Source organism: Nipponia nippon, unplaced genomic scaffold (assembly GCF_047370975.1).
Source record: "Nipponia nippon isolate SJK-2023a ecotype South Korea unplaced genomic scaffold, ASM4737097v1 scaffold_2, whole genome shotgun sequence".
Taxonomy (NCBI): Eukaryota; Metazoa; Chordata; class Aves; order Pelecaniformes; family Threskiornithidae; genus Nipponia; species Nipponia nippon.
In genome coordinates, this window is record NW_028262336.1 from 15,462,316 (window position 1) to 15,485,935 (window position 23,620).

The 23,620-nt window shown below is 40.7% G+C and overlaps 1 protein-coding gene across 12 annotated transcripts in view; it reads left to right on the forward strand.

The window, feature by feature from the left end:
• CRYBG3 (crystallin beta-gamma domain containing 3) overlaps positions 1-23,620 on the forward strand; it is a 94,769-nt gene that overhangs the window by 19,699 nt on the left and 51,450 nt on the right. For 10 of the 12 annotated variants that reach the window (XR_015704414.1, XR_015704415.1, XR_015704412.1 and 7 more), the window contains exon 3: positions 8,030-8,466. Coding sequence is in view for 6 of the 12 variants with exons in the window: in XM_087755835.1 (XP_087611961.1) it covers positions 8,030-8,466 (437 nt within the window). In the remaining 6 variants the exon portion in view is untranslated. Of the gene's footprint in view, positions 1-8,029; positions 8,467-11,555; positions 11,632-19,811; positions 20,228-23,620 lie in introns of those variants that run through there. The other 2 variants (XM_087755832.1, XM_087755831.1) reach the window with 2 other exon arrangements.

A 23,620-nucleotide genomic window follows, 5' to 3' on the forward strand; every position in this document is an offset into this window, starting at 1 on the left:
GCGGTCAGATATTGGGACAGGTTGCCCCAGGAACTTGCAGAATCTTTGTGCTTGGAAATACTGAAAATGCAGCTGGATGAAGCCCTGCTCTAACTGGAGCTGCTTTGAGCAGGAGCTTAGACAACATGACCTCCCCAGCCACATTCCTTTCAGCTTAATTTGTTCTGTAGTTCCCTGTCACATCATTTTTCATCCAGTGTGTGAATTCATATAAGTTTTAAAGAAAGTCCCATGAACTTGCTGAATATATGTAGCTGTTCTTACTTAATGTCCCTAATTCTGACTTTATAATTAGTTTTAAGTTCTACAAAAAGTTAGAAATCAAAATTAAGCCCACTGTCTTTGTTAACTGCCTACTTTTCCATATAGCATCGTTTTTTTTCATATTGTCATGGTTTTATTTTATATTGTCTTTATTTGATATGTATGTTAGCTAAGAAATGTCTGCTCAGCCTATGTGTGAATACCTGCTGAATACCTGTGTCTTTGACCTAGTAATTAGAAATCAGAGGGATTCTTTGTCTCTTTGGAGTCAAGGGAGGTGGACTATTACTGCCAACCACGAATTTTTTAAAAACCTGAGAGTTACTTTTTAAAACTGTTGCTGTTGCTGCACACAACAATGAATGAAAGACAAAACCAAAACATTTCTGGAGTTTGCATAATCAGTATTTCTCTTGTGGAACCTGAAAGCAGATCTTTTTCTCTTCGGCTATGATGTAGACTTTTGTTGGAATGGAATTTTATAGCCAGTACATAGCACCTTCTGGTTTCCCAGGACACTTTGTTAAATTAATGGTGTTAACAGCTGTATGTGTTCAGGAAGACATTTCAAGATCATCCTATCTAAAGTCCTGGTAAATCCCTTTGTCATACTGAAGATTCTTAGAACGGATGATCCTGAAATATGCTTCCCTCTCTACTACTACAGTTCTTCAAAGAAAGGATCTTGAGCAGGGAACTTCGTTTCAGGATGGGTGAAAAAATAAAAAGGGCTTAAACCTTGCTCAGTTTGGCACAGAAAACCACCAAGGAGGCAGATGAGAAGCAGAAGTGTGGTGCCAGGTGCTATAGCCTGCCCAGAGAATATAAGTACAGGTGGAAATCGTGCTGTCTCACCCCATTCCCAGTGCACGGCCTGCTTGTGCACACCTTCTGCCTTGAAAAGCTGAATTTTACCTTTATTTTTTAATTTATTTTCAAACATTAGGAAACCGTCAAATAAAAGAGAATAAAAATTATTTTGTATTTGTGAAAACATTTTCACTAAAAGGCACTGGAAGTGTAATAGCGGGAGAATTTAGAGGAAAGAACAGAAATAAGACAGACAATTCTGTTCTCTCTGGCTCCATACCAGGAGTAGTAGTAAGGCCGCGATGGTTACATACTGAGAAGTGAGTACCAATTCTTAATCTTTAATCAGAGCTTTACAATAATTTCAGGAGAAAATTCAGAAGGAAGGCATTTTGAAGTAACTCTGCAAATGGTGTAAACAGAAATTTTTAAATTATAAAGTTCACTTTGTCATTCTAGAGACTTTTGCTTGAGTTTACAATTCCTCATAAAGGTGACCTAGCAGAAACTTTATTTCAAATTGTACCTCCTTTTTCTCTAGCTTTTCATTTGAAGTGTTCACCCTTACCACCTTGGTTTTTGTTCTCTTGTCAGAGAAGGTAAGCCTTGATAGTTCCTCAGATTTTAGGAGAACACTAGAGTTTCAGAGAATTTTTGTTCCATCTTTTCTTTCCTCATCTGGCAAATTAAATTTACATTAAGGACTTCTTGGTGTTTCAAGAATTCAAATGGATAAACAAATTTTTAAAGTCCCAGTGCTGAACTTTCAACAGAGGCAGTTGCCTTTCCAGATGTTAAAAAGTCATTGAGTTTAAATAGGTTTATTTTTAAAAATGCAAAACTGATACAGTTTAACTAGAAGTCCCTTCCTGCTGTTTAACTTTTACTCCTGATTATGAAGATGCCATGATTTCATTAGTTTTCTAGTTACTCTTGTCTTCTGAGGTTGTCATGACCTGATTTTTTCATGTCAAAACAAGCAGAGAAAGGAGGATGTGGAAGGAAAACTTCACAGTATAAAAAGCCAAAATATTCAGAGGTTCAAAGCATCGGTTATTTGTAGAGATAGGGAACTCGCCTTTAACTTAAATCCCCCCAAAACCCCAAGGCTGTCTTTTTTAATATTTGGGTTTTTTGCTTTTTCTGATTATTTAAAAGGTAGCATTTAGTTAAACTAAACAGTTTTTTACAATGGTGGAACTCCCTTATGTCATCTCCATCACCACTCTAATTACTGGCATAAATAGGAAAAACCCACTTTGACTGCGTGTTTTTTAAATCTGTTTTTCTCATGAACACTAGCAACGGTGGACTTGTAGGAGTTCTGTGCTTATTGTGTATTTCACTGTCCGATAGTACTTTTCCCTGAATTTTTCTTAATATTGTGCCAGTTTTCTTAAACAAGGCTTGTTCCTAATCTATGTCTCACTAGGTTTCATTAGGTTTCCATATGTATTGCCTCCTGTTGGTTCAGAATGCCGAACTTCTTTGCCTCACAGTAGCTGAAAAAACAAAAGCTTATTTCATGTGTGGATTTAATGTACCTCAGTGTGTCCCTCTCATTGCAAACCAGTGAGAGATTACACCAAAGATGCCTTAGCCTCCCAGAGAAGGGAGATCTGCTGAAAAACACGCAGTAGTGACTCATTGTGGGGATGTACTAGTCTGCTAGCAACGCAGGCTATTTCACTGTGGATTTTGTTTTGCGTACAAAATTTACATACTGTATTGCTGTTCAAATTGAATGAGATGCTCATAATTGTAAAATGAAATGCAGGCATTGTAGCCATGTTGAAAGGCCAAAGCTAAGGCTAGGAACATGGTTAATTTTCCAGTATTAGAGGGAGCAGTGCCTAAATGTGCTACTTTGTGCACCTAACACTTTAATCCGAAACTCTTGAACTATTTTTGCATGCTAGCAAACACAAATTCTAGAATAGTGCTGTGACCGTTTCTCGGATGAGTAAATTGGGCTGTTGGGGTTAAATGGCTTGTTGAAGGTCTCTGGGGTGAATCACTGATGATCCTAAAATCCTGATAGCTGGCCGCCTTCTCTCACAACTGTCGGTAAGATGGGGTGGTTAAAGCGCAGGAGCGTATCCGTGCGATATGCAGAATGTCCTCCATCAGCAGCTCCCAGCGCAGCAGGACAGACGCTCTGTGACAGGTCTCCACGCGGCTGTCTGGAGTTTCTGCTTTGTAGTGAGCGTTCGTTCATGGGGAGTATAATCCGAAATGTCTGGCTGTTGTGGCTGGAAGCTAATTCTTTGTTCACGGAGATCTGTGTTTTAATGCTGTTAATGTTTTCATTTCATTCACTTGTTAGGGCAATAAAAGAGATTGTAGTCTTGGCAGACGGAGGTAACCCCTGCTGAATGAGAACCTCTGGCAATTTGAACTTTTGCCACCCAACTGCTGAGAGACGGCGGCTACCAGGGCGGCTGTTCCCAGCTGTTACAGGAGGCGAGGCAAACCTGGCAAAGCAATCCCTCTTCAGGGTGCTGTTGTGCTGCTGGACCTGCTCTCTGCGCTTCAGGGGGGCTGTTCACACTGGTAGCAGGCCCTGTGCCTGACTGCATAGGTGCAATTAGGCTTTGGGCGTATGTCTGTGCTACAGTCAGGAGTGGATTACAGCCTGGAAAACATACCTAGTCTACCGTTGAATAAATTAGCTCAGATAAGAATCATGCTTGAGACATGACGTCGTGGGCTTGTCTTCTGAGTCCCGGCTGCCAAGCTTCTCTGCAGCGGTTGCTCCAGCAAGGTGAGACCGCGCTACCCGACTGCACAGTTTGTTACAGCTTCAGTTATCACTGGTCTCTTCAGTCACCTGATTTAAGTTATAATCTTGTTTCACGCTCTGCCGAGCTTCCCCTCTGCACCAGCCTCATTGCATGTGAAGTCACAGGACCATGGGATAATTCAGGTGGAAGGGACCCCAGGATGCCATCTAGCCCAACCTCCTGCTTAAAGCAGGCTCAGCTATAAGGTCAGGCCAGGTTACCCAGGGCTTGCCCAGTGAAACTTTGAATAACGAGTTGCTAAAGGAATAAAAGCTAATTAAAGCTTTATGAAGCATGTCACAAGCAGGAAGGCTCATGGAGAGTGGGAAAGGGCAGGCAAGGGGAAGACTGATGACAGTCCATACACAAAAGGAGCAGAAAGACAACACTAAGGCAGGAAAACTTTTCTCCTTGCATGAGCAAGGATCTCAAAGGGGATCTGGCAGGTAGGTTTTCATCCAAAAACGATTGTTTGCATGGTAAGCCTGAGAAACTGTTCAGATTGCTGTGACACTGGAAGAGGATTTTTTTCCTTTTTCTTTTTTTTTTTTTTTTTTTTTAGCCAATGACATGAAGTGTAGCTAATCGAGAGTCACTGGTATTCTTCCAGTTTGTGAATATCAAACTGCTCAAACCTAACTGCAACACAGATGCAACTGCTCTGTCGAGGTCAACTATAGGCCCTGACTGTTGAAAACTGGTGGGATATACCAGGGAAAGGATTACTGGGCAAATACCCTATGCCCTTGCCTTTTTTTCCTGAGCGCTTGCTGGGGGCTTCTGTCAGAGATGAGCTCAGAGAGAAGTTAAAGTTATCATGGTGTTGTGTCGTGGAATTGCCGTCATACTGCTGCGTTTGTCAGGCACCAGTGCCTGAAAGCTCCTGCTGTGTTAAAGGCTTACTGGCTTTACCGATCACGTGCTTTCGTCTCATTAATTTGAATATGGCATTATCTTAAAACACAAACTTCAGAAACTGTAGCAGGAACAGTTTTGTTTGTATAATGCCTAAACAGTGGTTCAAACTTTGACTTGGGATTTTATGGGCAAATGATAAAACACCAATAGCTTATGCTGTCTTTTATAGCAAAGGGGAAGTGGAGCATGGGGGGAGAATATATGGAGAGTAGGATTGATTATATTGAAGGGAAAAAAAAGGATTTGCATAGTTTCTTTGCTGGGACTTAATACCCATGTATATCTTCAAGTAAGCACAATGTAAATGTTCTCCGGGGCTTTTTTTATGCAAGACACTATTTATGGTTAAAGGTATGGAAGGACCCTTTCATATTAAAACTTCCTGTTCTTTTGATTTACCAAAAGTTAAGTAAGGAAAGGAAGATTAAAGAGGAAGTAAAGTCTAAATAGATTTCTGTTTCTGGAAACAGAGACTACAAAACAGCTTTTCATGCAGAGCATGAATTATGCTTACAAAGCAGCAGCACAGTCTTTACAAGTGTTATGTCTCAGAGCTGCTAGCGGAAGAATTTCACATGTAGAGATTTAGCCATATTTGAAGTCTCAGTTCCTAATAGAAAAAAAAAACCAGTAGTTCCTGAATACAAATGAGTTTACAAAAAACCAACCAAACCACAACAACAAAAAAAAACAACAAAAAAACATAGTACTAAACTGTTGACAAGTTTTGAATGTAATATTTTCTTTTATAGTTAATGCATTTAGCTGTTAATGTCATCGATATTGTAGTAATTAATATAAATTAATATAACTGTTTATAGCCTATAATGGTTATATCTGCAGAGAAAATAGTAAGATTTGTGTCCACATCCTGCACTGAGATACTCTTTTAAGTCTGACAAATTTGTGTGAATGATACTAATCACAGAACAAGGGAGAAATGCTCTCCCTCACTTAAAGTTGAATCAAAGACTGGTGTTGAAGAATGCTGAGGTATTAATCAAAGTGAAGGAAGCAGCTATGATAGTAGAACTTTGAAGTTGACTATGGTGAATCATTCATGTATTATCCAATTTTGGAAATTAATTTTTTTCTTGTTTCTGTTTTGTATTTCCTTGTGCAAAGTACGTAGTTCCTATGAGATGAAGTTAATTGTTCAAGAGCTTCGTCCCAGGTTTGCATGTTACTTGCATAGTTTGCCTAGTACTGAAGATACCAGCCAGCACTGTGGTACATCAGTAAGCTGCACTGTTGTTGTCTTCATTTCCAAGGGTGGGTTTGGGTAGAGTTGACTTCTAAAGTAGTGAGTCCCTAAATACTACAGGGGTGACTACATCCCTTTGCAACGCATCAGCTATTGATTAGTGCAGCATGTGGGGAAGCAGGTGGGATTTGTCACAGGTGGGATGAAAAAAGGGTAGAGTTTGACTTAGTCCACTTTTGAAAGTTTACTTAAAAGTTTAATGTGGTTGTTTAAGTGTCTTGCCTGTATGAAGAAAATAGAGGTTGTATGGTTTTCTCGAGGACAAATTAGTGCCATTCAGTTTCTTTCCTCACATAAACAATTCCATTTTCAACACATACATCTGATCACTTAATATTAAGCAATCGCATCTACTCTTTGCATGAAAAAGGTGAAAAAATATTGCTTGAAGATTAAAGACCACTGCTCCAGTATCACTAAGTATAACTTGCAAGTTTTTAAGAAATTGCTGTTCACCAAGGATTAAACTGTGTTCATTAAAACACTTTTTTCACCATTAACGTGATCCTAGATGGGCTATTAACAAATAAGCCTACTTGCTCATTTTAGGTTACTTGAAACAGCTGTCTTCATCTTCAAGTTGAAGTAGGGTTTGTGGCCTAATGAAAATAATAGCTCTCTGCTTAGATTGTAGTTGTTAGCCAACTTGAAACAATTACTCTTACCCAAAGGTATTGTTGACACAACTAAAATTTGCATAGAGCTTTTTGTTCGTGTTCTCCTTTCCCACTCCTGTTGAGCAGAATAGATTTTATCTAAGAAAAGCTGGGATAACTTGATTCTATTTTAATAAACTGGGTTGAAACTGGGATTGAAGTTACAAGGATTGTACTGTAAAGATCAAATAGGCAGCAATAGCATATGGTACCCACTACAAAGGGAGAGGATGGCAAGGCGGTGCTCCCCAGAAAATTTTAGTCCAGGTAAAAAGCTTTGCGGATTGTGAAGCTGAAAACATGGTTACGTGTGGTATTTGTGAAGCCTACCAGTGAAGCTGCATCATCTTTTTGGGCAGATGGTCTTGGCAGAAGTAGCATGGGCTTGAGCAGCGGTTCTTGGGTCTGTAAGAGAAGCTGACATCAAGGAAATTCAAGGGCATAAATGGAGACAGAGCTTGTCTTGCCCCTGGGGGTAGATGCTCAGCTGAGTTGAGGGAAGAAATGAACAGGTGGTTTAAATGAGGTGGAGCCCTGCATTATTACTAATTATTTTCAGCTAGCTGATAGAGCTGATAGGCAGTTCAGAAGGTCATGAGTGCAGGGGTAGTGGTTTGTAGGACTTTGGCTATATGGAAAACTGTGCCAATTGAACATGGTAGACTATGGAGTTGTGTGAGACTACAAACAGATTTAGAAATAGAGCTGTGCAGTTAATTGCCTGTGAAGTTGAAGGAAAGCTGGCCAAAGGGTGCAACATGGGGTTGCTAAGGACAGCAGGTAGGATTAATCTCTGGCACATGAGTTGAGTTCGTTTTATCTAAATCCTGTTCTTGATTCTTCTGGTTTTTTACAAGTGCAGGTTACCCTATGTTTAAGGCTATAATATGTTTGTGTTTTGCTATGGTGTTCTTGTGTATATTTGCAAGCTGAAAACTGTTCATCTCACAAGCGCGTATAGATTTGTTTGTGAAGCTGTGCTTTTTGATCAGATCAGTCTGAAGTTTGAAAAATTGTTCCTTGCTTCTTCCTCAGCTTTTTTCTGCCAGTTGAAGCAATTGTTCCTCATCTGTCCTTCTGTACATTACTTCCACAGCAGCTGTTTTGTGAATCTTCTAGCCTATGTAGTCCTTTTGGCTTTTTGTAGAATAGGGACCTTTTTAGTACAAAAAGAGAAGAAGAGAGCACAGGGCTCTGATCTTAAAATGAACCTTTAAACAACAGATCTCCTGAAAGGAATATAATGCATAGGAGCAAATTAAAATTAAGGAATTTGGGAATGTGGGAAAATTACAGGAAACATCTTCTTTATGTGCTGCTTGTATTTATCTTAGGTTTGTCAAAATGAAGAGAACCACCATTCCACAGAGGAACTTAGCAAGTCTGAAATCCAGGAGGAGCTGAAAAAGGCTAATAGCCTTCCTAGTTTGACTCCTGGAATCAAAACAACGGATAAAGACAAGCAACCCCGAGAAGGTTTTTTTCATTTTCTTGGAAGCTTATTTAATATTGCAACAAAATCTTCTTTGGTAGAATCTAAACCCTCTACCTTCCAAGATGAACCCAACAGATGTGAAAAGGATTTACAGAACACAAATACCCTTCCGGAGGACGTGCAGCGAAAGCATCCAAAAACTGAAGAGCCTATGTGTTCTACAGCTAGAATAAAAGAGGATTCTGTAAATAAAGATGATGCCATCTCAAATAATATTGGGAAAGATCTCTCACAGGATCTACAAGGAGGCTGGAAACGATCTGCAGATGCACAAAAGTAAGTTTTATAATTTAGTATTAAATATGTTACTGTTTGTGTGTGTGTGTGCACACAGAACTACCTTGACTAATTTCTGCTGGGTGTATGACAAATGACATTCATTTCTAAGGATCGTTGGAGTTTCCCTGACTTCTTGCAAAACTCTAGTAGCAACTACCTTAAATAAATGAGGAGTCGACTGCAACAAAATATAACTTTAAAGAAGGTTTTCTAGAAGTCTCCTGACTATGGGTAGATCCAGTGTAGGTCTGTCTAAGTGTTAAGAGAGGTTAAAGATGTGGCATTTAGAAATACGTGCAGTATTGTACATCTACTTAAAAAAAAAGTGTAAAGAGCTTATTTCCATTCATATTGTGGGCTAAATAAAGGTTTGAATGTTTGTCCTTTTTATATCTCACTAGTTCAGTGATTTTACTTCTGCAAGTAAGGTTTCCTCATTTTCAAATTATCGTTCCTTGTTTGACTTGGTGATTTTTGCTTATGTGTTTTGTTTCCCCTTGTACTTTGAGGTTTTCCTATAATGTAAAGAAGGTTATATAAAATATTCAGTTAGCCTAAATATGTAACATCCTTAACAGTCCTGTAATATTTCCAAAAAAATGGCGCCAAGGGCACCAATGTGTGTTTGAGAGTAGAAAAGCAAAAACATTGGCTGTGGTCCACACCATATGTTACAAAATCTTTCTGACGACGGCATAAACATAAGTAACAGTATTCCAAAACCATTTGTAGCTGTTGCATTGAATATTTGACTATATGTGGGCCAGTACAGCATAGGTTTGGAGTTAGGTGTGTATGTATGCGTGTGGTACCTGTCCAGTTTTTGGTAGGTGTGTAGAATATGGACTTGTCCACAGGCAATGAATCTGTAAGTAATATTTACTCAGGTTCTCAATACTGCCCAGGATATTTATTTCAAATTTAAGCCGGAAGTAATGATTTGGGGTAACCAGTAATTCTATCTCAGTCCTCCTGCTTGTATTGCAGAATGGGAGGATGTACTGAGAAGAAATAACTTTTTTTTTTTTTCTCCTAAGTTTTAAAACTAATTTGAGTTGCGCTCAGTATATTTATCTGTGGCCTGTGAAGTGTTTCACCTCCATATAGGAGGTCAGAGATTCCCAAAGTAGCTGCTTAATGAATTTCACTTCCATATTGAGGATGTCTCCAGCACTCTGTCCTTATTTATTATTATTCAGTAGACTAATGATTTGAGGTGTCTGTCATTCACCTTTATATTATAAATGTAATGGCTGATCAGGATATTAATAGAATCATAGAATGATTTGGATTGGAAGGAATCTTTAAAGGTCATCTACTTCCCTATAAAGATCATCTAACCTTGTCGTAGAAGGCCACCAAATTTGTCAGGCATGATTTGCCCTTAGTGAAGCCATGTTGGCTGTCACGAATCGCCTCCTTATTTTCCATGTGCCTTCGCATAGTTTCCAGGAGGATCTGCTCCATGATCTTGCCAGGTGTAGAGGTGAGACTGACTGGCCTGTAGTTCCTGCGTCTCCCTTTTTTCTCTTTTTAAAAATGGGGGTTATGTTTCCCCTTTTCCAGTCAGTGGGAACTTCACTAGACTGCCACAACTTCTCAAATATGATGGATAGTGGCTTAGCAACTTCGTCCTCCAGTTCCCTCAGGACCCACGGATGGATCTCATCAAGTCCCATGGACTTGTGCACCTTCAGGTTCCTTAGATGGTCTCGAACCTGATCTTCTCCTGCAGTGGGCGGTTCTTCATTCTCCCAGTCGGTGCCTTTGCCTTCTGTGACTTGGGCGATGTGGCTTGAGCACTTGCCAGTGAAGACTGAGGCAAAAAAGTTATTGAGTACCTCAGCCTTCTCCATATCCTGGGTAACCAGGTCTCCCGTTTCCTGCCCAAGAGGGCCCGCGTTTTCCCTAGTCTTCCTTTTGTCACCGGCATACCTATAGAAGCTTTTCTTGTTGCCCTTGACATCCCTGGCCAGATTTAATTCTATCAGGGCTTTAGCTTTTCTAACCTGATCCCTGACTGCTCAGACAATTTCTCTGTATTCCTCCCAGGCTGCCTGTCCTTGCTTCCACCCTCTGTAGGCTTCCTTCTTGTGTTTGAGTTTGTCCAGGAACTCCTTGTTCATCCATGCAGGCCTCCTGGTGCTTTTGCCTGACTTCTTCTTTGTTGGGATGCATTGCTCCTGAGCTTGGAGGAGGTGATCCTTGAACATTAACCAGCTTTCTTGGGCCCCTCTTCCCTCCAGGGCTTTATCCCATGGTATTCTACCAAGCAGATCCCTGAAGAGGCCAAATTCTGCTCTCCTGAAGTCCAGGGCAGTGACCTTGCCATGTGCCATCCTCAGTGCCCTAAGGATCTTGAGCTCCACTATTTCACGGTCACTGCAGCCAAGGTTGCCCTTGAGCTTCACATTCCCCACCAGTCCCTCCTTGTTGGTGAGAACAAGGTCCAACATAGCACCTGTCCTGGTTGGCTCCTCTATCACCTGGAGAAGGAAGTTGCCATCAACGCATTCCAGGAACCTCCCGGATTGCTTATGCCCTGCTGTGTTGTCCCTCCAACAGATAACAGGGTGGTTGAAGTCCCCCATGAGGACCAGGGCTCATGAACATGAGGCTGCTCCTGTCTGTCTATAGAGGGCCTCATCTGCTTCGTCTTCCTGGTCAGGTGGCCTGTAGCAGACCCCCACTATAATGTCACGTGTCCCTGCCCTCCCTTTAATCCTGACCCATAAGGTCTCGGTCGGCTCCTCATCATCAGGATGTGATACCTATTCAGGTGAACTTAAGACTGTATTTCCACCACCAGAATCCAGTACTGTTTGTAACTAATAATAATAATGTTTGTTCTCGTGAGTGCTCTGGTTTGGTCTGTGATGTGGTCGACTGGTTTTTATTACAGATTCTTATCATAGTACACGTCTGACTGATGCATTTTCCAAACTGCATGTTGCAGCCCAGCACCACCACTTCATTGACTGATATAGAAGAAAATTTCCCCTCCCCTTAGTTGTTATCTGGAGAGGCCTAGGAGCATTATGTTACACAGTTTGTTCAGGAGCTACACTGAATATTTCTTAAAACCTGTTGGACAGGCTGGCTTGCTGCATCAGTCTCCTGCTGCTATTTGCCATTTCTGTAGTATACTCTGGAAACCAGCAGGTAAGTCGCATGCCATTGTGCCAGGGGCTATGCAGAGATACAAGAAAAGTCACTCCTTGCCTCAAAGATAGTTTAGTCAAAAAAGACAGCAGTAGACATTAATAGGTCTTTTTCACTTTTTACTTTGTTCCATGTAGTTTCTTCCATATTGTATCTCAGCATACTTTCTGCTGTACTTTATTCAATTTTTGCTCTTTTTCTCGCTCTCTCCACCCACCGTTACTGATTGTATTATTCAGTTTGCAGTAGTAGTCTGTCCTCTATGCAGGTTTTTTTTCATACTCTCTTCCCCAACAAATTCAGTCCTCTTACATGCTGTACTCCTGTAACTTACCTTGAATCTCTCCTGTGTATTCAGACAAATATGAATCTTGGAGATTCAACTGAAGGCCCAATACATGGTGAACTAAACATGGCAATCGGAGCCTGCAATAAGTGGATGAGAGGCAGCCGTGGTCAGCCCTTACAAAGTCAGTCTTTCTCTTTTTTTTTTTCTTTTTTTTCTCTCCAGTCCCCTGGATGATGCAATAAGGAGCCGGTGCACATCTTTCCTTCCAGGTAGAAACCTCTGACTTTTGCTGGCTTTTCAAAGTGTACGCATGAGCTTTGTTTTGACTTTCCCGTTTTATTGATGCCTACAGGCCTGTGAATAAGAGTGGTAGAAGTGACAGAATGTCTTGAGATTTTTTTTGCTGCTCTGCTCATTTTATACTGCTGCATTTGAGTAGATCTTGAACAGTAAACTGATAAGGTGCTAGGCAGCCTGTGTGCACAGTTTAGAAGGTCAGATGGTCTTAGTCTTCATTTGTTTCTTGTGAATTCTTCTTCAGAACAATGTGGATTAGTAAGTGTGGCATTAATAAAAGCTTACAGAATTCAGAAGGTGTGGGTATTAACTCACTGAAGTGGCCTCCTTGCTCTGTGCAGGTATTTTTGAGTTATTTTCGTTTTCTTGAAATCAAAGTTGCAGTTGGCATATTCAGTTGACCGTATTTTGACATTGTCCTATATTGTTAGATAACCTGTGCAAATCAGTGTAGATTTTTCTCAGTATAGTTTACCTGTCTTATGGTCTGTCAAGCATATAAAAATGCATGTTGCTAGTTTGGAGGTAGGAGTAAGTTGGTCTATATACAGAATGAGGTTTTTCCATGGAAAATTACTTTTTTAAAGGGAAGAAAATTTGTGGGGGTTTCGTTGCAGCTGTTGTAAAATTGGGCAAACATGAAACCAGTCGTTTTCCGTTTAAACTCATTCTCAAAAGTACAGTGTACATTCTGCCCCTTCTGGCTCAGGATACGAACAAGTTAGACAATCTCTGTGTAACTTTTGTGTATGTTTTTCTCTGCATGATTAGACAACGTGAACTGTGTTTCTGAAGCAATTAGTGAAGAGAAATTGAAATGACAATGCAGAAGCAGAGGTTTGCACTGTTTACCTTTTTAAAAGTTTGAATCAAGGGTACCTCTTTTTTTTTTTCAGTTGTGGAAGTGATTGTGCTGGGTTTGTTCTCTTTTGGTTTATAAAAGTTTAAAGGACGTAGAGAAGTTGTTTTCTCTTCAGTACTAGCTGGCTTCTTTACTAAATATTAACTAACTGGTATTCATTTAGCATGGTTAAACTGTAAAAGTGGTCCTGACTGCTGACGATTGGCTAGATAGTTTTGTAGAAAGTACTAAGAAGTAGTTGGAAGTGGGTGCTAAAAGCACATGAATAAGGGGGGGGGGGGGGGGGGAAGATGTAGCACAAAGGAAGAGGAAGGACCATGGATACCATGAAGGGACGGTGTCAACGTGGTCTTTTGCTAATCTGTTGAAGGTTGTGTCCCAAAAGACAGATGAAATATGCTAGTGATCAATATAAATTCAAAGGTACTATTGATTCCATTGACTATTATGTTAAACTGTAATTTTAGCATTTAATGTAGAAGAAAATTGAAACTGAGGGCTTTACAAATCCTTAAGACCACTGCATTATTAATCTTAGTTTCCTTTGTCATGCGGAACACTTAAATGAATTTGTTAATTCTAAGCTACTGTTAAATATTAAATTAGAGGTTATCTGCGGTTAGGGAGGAGGTTGTAACGATAAGTGAAAGAGGGACAGTTGTTAGGTTGCATAATCCCCATTGGAGTTGTTAAAAAAAAAAAAAAAAAAAAAAAAAAAGAAGAAACCAACAAAACCAAACCAAACAACCTTTCAGAACTAAAATACCTATGAAATGCTCTCAGATGCCTCTACCCAGACAACTTCATTAACCTCATATCCTTAAAGCAATATTTTGCAAAATACAAGGAAATCAGACTGCTCTGACCTGTAGACTGAGGTTAGTTTTGCCCTCAGTGGGAGGCCTGGCACTTGGTAAAGACTCAAGTTTCCAGGCCTTGAGCCAAGGAAAGTGGAATTCATGAGCTCAGCCTGTGGAGTACGTGTTTGTAAAGGACAAAACGTGTAGGTCACATTATTCCTGCATCACCCTGGCTGGTTGGCTCAGAGGTAATTGTATCTTAAGGGCTTCTGCTCCTTTAATCCAGACAGTGGCAAGTGGTAAAGGAGGAGCACAGAGGACAAAACCATGATAAATTTGACGAAGTCTCTAGACAACAATTACTGTGGACAATAACATAATAATTGCAGCACTGAGGATGGGTGAGGAGAGTTGGGTTGACTAAGTCTCCAGTTATTGCATCCCTTAGTCTTCCATTTGTCTGGGGTGGTTGAAGATTTCCTTGCCAGTGAGAACTGAAGCAAGCAATTTGGCTTGTAGTGTTCTATAAAAGGTTAATGATGAAGGGGTGAGGTCGGTAAAATACAAAATACGGTTTTAAAGTAATGCTTATTCGGCTATGAGTGGAAAAGAGAAATGCAAAGTAAGGTATTTGCTACTAAGTGTAGAAAAATCTGTTACTTAGGTAAGATGGCAACTTTTGTGTAGAATAGTCCCCAGTGGCACAGGGGTAAGTATAAAAGTGAAAAGTTCATGTTTAGTTTTAGCTTTTGCGCTCCTTCTCAGTGATGTTAAAAGCCAACCTTTAACGGATGAAATAAGCCCTAAAAATAAAACCATGAAACGGCGGGGATGCACTTCACCTAACTTCTCAGTGCAGAAAGTCTATGTGAGAGAGATCAAGATATCATAAAGTAGGTGACATATGAAATATGGCCTTGCCCCCTTTATCTTTCTTTCCTATAACGTAAAATTCTTTCACTTACACATATATTGCCTTTCACTAACAAGCAACGATTTGGCTTCAAAACAGAGGCTGCTTCTGTAAGGCTCCTGAGAATGGGCTTCCTGCAGTACGTAACCTGTCATCTTCTCAAGAGTACCAGTCATGGTAATAGGCAGTACTTTTTACAGGTGACGGAGAACACAACTCTGACAATTTATTTTCTTCCCCCGCCCCCCCTGAAAAAAAAAAAAAAGCAATGACCCAAATCTGTTCTGTTGACTGCTTGCCATTTGCCTATCTTCTAGTAGATTTTTTTATTTTTGTAACACCCAGTAACAGTAAGTGGATGTTGCATATAGTGATGTGCAAAACAATATCACTTGTGAAACTGCACGGCTTGTTCTGGAGTTCAGCAAGAAGCCTTATTGCATTGCTGAACATGGTTGATGAGATGAAAATCAAAGTTGTACCCATGCTAAATGTTTTGATTATAAAATCCTGACCACTGGTTAAGATGCTAGTACCCCAGTTCGACAAAATATTTAAGATCCCGACTTCTCCCTTCTGTTATGAACCTTGTGGACTTGGAAGTAAGAAGAACTCCCAACCCCACAACTGCAAGGATTTTCTAACTGTAGGTAGAAGAGGAGAGGGGCTGGTTTCAAAAGCGAATGCTCAAAGCAGTATGCTTTTACACTTTGCGCCCTACCGGGAGCCAAGTCCTTGTAATAGTTCAGTGAGAGCACTGCAAGCTATTTCATTCAGAAAGGGAGGTGGCCTTGAGGAGAGACAAATTTCAGACCGTTTACAGTTCTACTGTGTTATACATTGTTGGGTTTTGTGAGGGGTTGGGTTTGTTTGGGGTTTTTTTAATTTTAAAGTCTAGCAAACCTGTTGTTATACATCTAATTGCATAGTATTTCCCATCTTCATACTGTCAAAAATCCTGTCCTTTTATTTTGCTCTGTTAGAAATACATCTGATAAAATCCTTCAGGTCTACATAATTCTGGTTAGCATGTCTGTTTCAGAGCTTGTCATTCACCTTTGTGTTACTGGTCAGATGCAGGCTTGTGGCAACACAGAAACATAGCCCTTAATTTGTCTGATGGATTCTGTATTGTGGTTTTGATTCAATCAGTAGCAGCAGCATTTATCTTTCCCTATAGATGCCTTTGGCAGACAATCAAGAGTAGATGAACAGAAATTAAATCACTCAATTCCAAACAATGGTCTCGCCAAGTGATTCCTGAGGAATAATGTAGAAGAGTGGGGAAGCTCCTGCTGCTGCATTTGTTGAAATCAAATCTGTCGTGTGGTCAGAGCCATGTCCTTCTCTGTAATTGCCTACCCAGGGCCTATTTTACATACAAGACCTGAACATTTAAAACCATAAGTGTACACACAGCATGGCAGCGTCCATCCATCTTTGAAAGCATCTGGGGGTGATGACAGTAAGAGGAAAACAAGAGTACTGTGTTGATTACTTCTATTATAATAATACCTGCATAAAGATTCCCATTGTACAGACAAATACATATAGTTATGTAGTTATATACAGCCTGTCAGGGACGGGAGAGGCAGCTGCTTCCCTTTGTAGTAAGAGGTTGCCTTGGTGGTGGCTCGGGGGAACACCAGGACAACTGTGGACCCCAGGTGGTCCTGCCAGCACGTGCCCTGTATGCTTGCAGGCACTGCTGTTTGGACCTAGATTGGTTGCTTTTGGTGTTAATTCCCTACTGCAATTTGCTACACAGACATTTGAAGCAGCACAAGGAGGAGTGGGGCGCAGAGGTATGCATCTTGGGGTGGGGAAATGGAGAGGGAGGAGGGGGACGTAGTAATCAGTCTTCCGATGGCTTTCTGCCTTCAGAAACTGTGTAAGTGCAGTGTGTTCAGTTGCTGGTGCTCAGATGGATGGGGGGGTCATTGCTGAGAGTGACCTGCTACCACTTGAGAGGGGTATAAACTACGTGGGTAGCTCTAGCCTTCTAGGACAGCCAAATATGGCCCAAAATTGATTTAGAAGGCTGTCCTGGGAAGGATCAGGATCATTCTGCCACTAATTCTCTTGGTGAACTGTGGAGGGAGGCCTCCAGCAATAATTGCAGGGGTATACCCAAAGTCCCATGGAAGGATTTAGTGTTAGGTCACTAAAGAAGAGGGCTTCATTATTCTGAAATCTTTCTTCCAGACACATCTCTATGCGTACCTTGATTTGAACAAGCAACCGTTTAATGCTACTCTCAGACTTTCAAGTTTTGACGAGAGCCCAAGCCTATGTGGGTCAACTGAGACCTTGTCAAGATAGGTGGTGTGCTGAGATTTAGCGTCCCATTCCAACAGTGGGGTGGGTGGATTTCAGGGCTCTGCTGTAGGAGAAATGCAGACCCAGGCCTGCCCGCCAGATGAGGGTACCTGCCCAGAACTGGGATGTAAACCAAAGGAAAGGTTCCTGTTGGCACCGAAGCAAAGATTTCTGTGTTTCTGAAGGATGAAAGGTTCTTAGTTTAAGAGTAATTCATAAAAGATGCATGATGCAAAATTGAGCTAAATTAATTAAACTGAAAATTAATTCACTGGGTTGTTTTTTCCACTGAACTTTTTTTAATAGGGTTGTTCAGCTGTGCAATGTATTCAATTAATACAGTGTGATTTTGAAGTTAAGGAGCTACCTGCAATGTAATTGTTCAGGCCTCCTAGGCCTTTACTTGTTGATAAGGGCTTAATCTTCACACCACCATCTTTACTGCTGTTGGGGTGGCAAGTAGCGTCAGAGAGAGGGTATGACTGGGTTCCTGCTGTAAGTAGGCAAGTGGGCTGCTAGAACACATGGTCACCTTTGGTTGTCTCTGCAGAGCACGTGCAGCACCTGTGTAATGCTCATAGGCAGGTCCCAGTGTCATCTCCTGCTGATAGATCTGCCTGACTCCCCCTGGCATCGGTGGACATGAAAGGGAAGAATAATCTGTGTGTTTCTGGCATCCCAAAGTTAAACCCTTTGGTTTCCTTAACACATCTGAAGCTACACTTCTTGAGAGTATAGGGATGTCCTAGCTTTAATTCTTCATTATTTATGAGGAGAGGCCAAGAGGAGTGGCTTTCTTCAGCCTTAAGAAGAGAAGGCTAAGGGGAGACCTTACTGCTGTCCTCAGCTCTCTCACAGAGGCCATAAAGGAGATGGAGGCAGACTCCTCTGAGACATATGCGCAGTTGAGATGAGAGGCAACAGGAACATGGGATATTGCGAAACGTGTTTTCAGCGTGCAAACCCTGGGGCACGGGCACAGGGCTCCTGTCCCGAAGGCCCATCCTCGGAGGTGCTCGGAAGAGGTAGGACGAGGCCCTGAGCACCCTGATCTAGTTGGCCCAGCTTGGAGCAGGGGTTGAATTGAATGATCTCCCATCGTCCTTTCCAGCAAGGCTGTCTCTCACACGATAACTTTGTGCCATCCAGCTTATGAACGCAATTTGCTTTTCGTTGGAATTTGCAGCATCTTATAACCCCTCCTTGCACGTCAGCCTCAGGCAGCATGTGGCAAACTGCTGCAGAGGCAGCACAGGCCGTGCTTGTCCCTGCTCCCTGGAAGAGGCAGGTCAAAGGCATGTGAGCACCTGAATATCCGAGTGTGCTAGAGAGGAAGGGAGGGGCAGCTGGCTGAACTGCGTGGGGTGCAGGGGGGCGAGGGTGGCAGGTAGGTGTGCGTGGGTACTTCCCACCGGTGTGGGGCAGAAAGGGTGGCTGCTGCCGGGTACTGGGGAAAGATGGCAGCGAAGAGCCAGGAGTGATCCCAGGCCCTTCGTGCTGGTCTTGGTCTTGCAGCTGCCGATGTTTTGGGTCAGCCTCGGTCTGTGCTTTCCCAGATGTGGAAGATAATCAAGAAGTAGTACCCTGAAGGGCAAGGGGAAGGAAAAGCATTCCTTCCAAGGTCACAGAGACTACATTTGGTTTTATTAAAATTGTCATTGACTCTTAATTGTCCTTACGGAACATTAGCTTTGAAATTTCGTGCAGAATCAACTGTGTGCAAATCACTTTGTTCAACCAAACTTTTGACCTTTTGAAATATACATTGTGAAGTCCCAGGACACTAGGTATTTCAAACTTCAGATTTAAATCATGAAGCTATCCCCTCTGGCTAAAAAAAAAATTATTTTCTTTCATCTAAGTTGCGTATGGCAACTTTTCCGTTAGCCCACAGTGTCTTTTTTTCAATAAGGCTTTTATTTTTTCCATTTATGAAGATCTGACATGAGTGTAGAAACCAGCTGGCCGAGTAAGTTGGATTCCACCAGAAGGTTTTTCAAAGTGACTTTAAGATGGTTGTTCCCAGACAAAGGACATTAACATACTTTTTTAAAAGTTGTCAGTTAAGTATGCAGTAGGAAAAAAGCTAAGTGGAAAAAATTAAAATAAACAATAGCATAATTTGAAAATAGTCAGGGAGGGGTAGGCAGGAACCACAAGAGACATACTGATTTAGAGCAGTGGTTTTCAGCCTGTAACCTGCAGATTTCTCTGCTCTGGGAGCTACTTCTGAGGGGTCTGTGAGAGGAGGTTAGGGGAAACATGCGCAGATATGCTTGAAAAAGCAGGAGACTGCTGGACTGGGGAGAAAATATCTAGAAGAGTGAGGTATGACGGGGGAAAAAAAATGGCCATTGCATGTCTTGGGAGAGCCAAGTGTTGCATGCTGCAGAAACAGGCCAGCTAGCAGCATGCTTACGCTTCGGCACTGCTGAGCGAGCCTGAGCTAGTAAGCAAAGGAAACTGTGCTGCCTGGGGATCTGAGATGCTGTACCCATGTAGTGCTGTATCATGCTGTATGATCTTCCTCCATCTTTTTGAAAACAGTCTAGGGTTGTCTGCTTTCTGCATTGCTGTATGGTACAAATATGAAGATTGGAGGGTCACCATCTTGATGACATACACTTGAAAAACATGCGAGCAATGTAGCCTTTATGGACGCACTGAGATGCGGCATTCAAGGTAGCAGGTTTCCTCCTGCTTCAGGGCTTCAAAACCAACAAGATTGTTTTATAACTAATGCCACTTTTTTGGCAAGTTGCACAAGACATCTGTCATATGAGATGTCAGAAGATGTTCCCCTCTCCTCCTTGAGTTAGCCCCCCTTGAACTTTTTGTTTCTCTTTCAGAATAGAAGAGATCTCTACAAGCACCTACTTTTGACAAATTTAACATAACTCATGTTGACATCCTCTCTTGTTGCTGTCAAATAGTCTTTTGTGAAACTGAATTAAGGCTTTATAGGGAATTGAATAGCTGCCTGTAAAGACGGGAAGGAAGGCGTCTCCCAGTATTTGAAACACGGGACAGAATACACACCACGTTCTGTGTATAATCAGGCTTTCATCTGTATCCTCATATGAGTTGAAAAAAAAAATTTGCAAAGAGTTTTTAAGGTAAGTTCTGAACTGACATTCTTTTGGTGATCAGAAATGAATTGTTACTTTAAATGTCTATGAAACAAGTCTCTAGTGGCACTTTCAAAAGATTTTCTGTGACACAACCTGCTTCTAAATGTGTTTCATAAGACTTACAGCTGAATTGCTGCTGCCACATAGGAACATGGGTTTTCATTTTTTAAATGTCTTGTCATTGCATGTGAGCGTTCATATTGAACACGCTTCTGTGTGCTCTAAAAGCAAATGCATTAGGACTAAAAGGTCTGTTGGCAAAATTTTTATAATATGCTGAGCAGCAGATTCTTTATCAAAGGTCAGAGATCCTGAAGTTGCCATGTCTGTGGAGGAGAGGTTGGTTCCCTCTTAAATTAGCATCCACTGCAGAAGCTCTTGGTAGAGGCACGTCTGCAGGAAAGCAGAGCTGTGTGTTAGGAGACACTGGCAGAAGCCAACTGCAGGATGAGGCTCTGCAGCTGAAGTGGTGCTGTAGCCAGTGCTAGGCAGGATTGGGTTTGTGCAAAGGGCTCCATAGGGCAGATTGCTCTGAGTCTTGCTCAGACTTCAAATCCATCAATCGGAGCATAAAATTCACTCAGAAGACAAATGCAGGGCAAACAGAATTGGGAAAAATGATAAAAGGCACCACAGAGGGAAAGAGAAATTTCTGAATATGTTTGCTTTGCCTGACCATGTGTTATAAATGGTGTAAGTTTTTGTTGGGATCTGTGGCTCAAATCAATGTGAGTATAGGACCCCATCATGCTGGGTTCTCCTTGTCATCTCTGTGTAGGCAATATTCTGTAAAATTAACTTATTCATCCTATTTCCGGATGCTTTGGGTTTAAGAATTGCTGAGTTCATGAGAGAAATTTGAAGGCAAAGTTGGGTGTGGGAGACAAACAGAAGGACATTTTCTAGGTTTGTGTCAGAGTGCTAGTTCTCGCCACATGTTTATAGATAAAATCTGAATTCTTCCCACTGCATATTAGACAAAATATCAACAGCAAAATGAAAGATGCTCAATAAAAGTTAATTGTCATCAAGCCGTTTATTCAAAATAGTGCCTTGATTGTGGCGGAAATGAGTGTTTGGTACCTTGCAATGCCATTACTATGCTCACCTTAAACGTATCATTACAGTTTTCATTTTCAAGAATCCATAAAACTTGTTTGGAGGATTGGTGCCAACCTGTGTTCTGTTCGTTTTCTTGAAATAAATTTTATCTGGATTCAGGATGGTTGTAGACTGACTTTTACATTTGAGGTGGCCAAAGTATGGGAGAGCTGATGGGTTTTGTAAAGGCTTAATAGTGATTATTTAAAACATTTTGATCCCATTCTGACTTAACTGAAATAGGAGATGTTACTCAGTAAGGTTAATTCTGAATGAGAGCATGATCAAGCCTTACATTCTTAAGACTTATTTTTATTATGGCTGTGACTGTTTGATGATGAGTGAATATAGTATACTACAGAACTCAACAAATCCTTCTCCTAAGATTTTTAGGATCTCTGGAGCTTTGGAAAATATTTGCTAATGTAGAAGAGAGTTTTCTGTGTGGAAGTGGAAAATAATTTTTTTTCTTTTGTTGTTGTTGTGGTTTTTTTGGTTTGGTTTGTTTTTTTTTTTAAGAAAAACAAAAAAGTATCTATTTATTTTTTCTCTACTACCCTCTCTCCAGCTGTGTTTTGCTTTCTTCCACTCAGAAATGTGTATGTTTCTTTAAAGAGAGATGCAAATGCTGAAGACAGCAACTTAAACAAATGGGGTGTGTGTGTGTTTAGCAGCTACCACTGTTGGTGTCTCTGGAAACCAAACTAGTGTTATAGAAGACTAAATGTAGGCATCTAACTTTGCAAATGCTTGGGAGACATGGTGTTTATACAGGACTTTCCTGCTTCCTCTGCAACTTAATATACCTGTCTAATAAAACCTCTATTGGGATTCTGCTGTAGCCTTCATCAGGGATTACAATGAATTTAATCCCAATACAAACTTTATTTTCAAGTTCTCACAATGTCTAAGTTCCCATATTCAGATATTTTGGCATTAGCCTAAATATACCTGGCAATGTAAGACATGCATATAAATGAGTGTTTATATCTCTGTTTTAATGCTTATAGATATGAAGAATTTCACTTAGTTTGCTTTTACTCTTTGCATGTCCAAACACTGCACAAAGAGGGAGTTTACTTGTGATTTTAAATAGTATTAAGTTCCCCCTTCAAAATAAAATTAATATCGAAGTAAGAATCTGGGCCTCTAAAACCTTGACAGAAAATATATTCTATTTTAGATTGGTAAATCCGTTCCATTTTTATGTTCTTCTATACCTATTGAGAAAATACATACTCAAAATCCATACAGACAATATTTGAAGTTGCAGTTACGAAATGATACTCAAATAAACCAAATTATTTATTTTGCTGTTCAGTTTTCCTTAGTAAATTTATGCTCTATTTCTCACTTAAATTATTTGTCCTCAACTCTAGAGTTGTAATAACTTCTCAATAAATGTGATCTAATGGTAAGCTGCAGAGCTTTTTAAAATGCTTTTAAGATTTTTTTTTTTTTTTTTTTTTTTTTTTTACATATTGGAATGCTTTTATATTAGAAATCAAAATCTTGGCTAACTCTTATTTTCAAGAGACTCTTCTGAAAGGAGTACGACAATTTCCTAGATAGGTGAATGGCCACTTCCAGCCACCAGTTTAGCAGACATAGGGTCAGACTGGACAAGAGTTTGAAAGGGTTTGTTCTTAGTTTAGGTGGGGGCTGAGGCAGAATGGAGTTTAAGCACAGTCTGAGCGTCTGCTTTGTCCTAAGGTGAAGAATGGAAAAGCTGATGGTCATGTTCCTATTGTCACTCCCTGATTTTTGTGAGAATTCTTTACCCAACAAAAAAAAAAAGTGGGGGAAAGGACAGAAGCATTAGGAGGAAAGGTGTGTATTTGTGATGTCTGTTAGTTTTAAGAAAGAAGAAAACCTACCTTTTCAGAAAATTGAAAGTGACAGGCTCTGAATTAGTATATCAGAAAGGGCAGTGAAGGATCAGGATCATAGTTTTTTCCATGGTGATTCTTTCATTTGTTAGTTTTTGCATTCACTTTTTTTGCTACTAAATTTAAGACTGATGAAAGGCTAGATTTACTAAGTCCTTGTCACATTTCTAGGCTTCTCATTTGGGTATTTCTTCCAGCATTCAAGCAGTCTTCATTGCTACCTGATCTCCATTCACTCTCTGTCCTTACCTACCCTGTGGTTCAGAAAGCATTCCCTGTTGTATACTTTCTTTTCTCCACACGTTTTGCTTCTCCTACTCCTGTTCCTTAACCATGTCTTGAAAGCTTGGGTAAAAATTCAGATTTCAATTCAATATTTTAATGAACA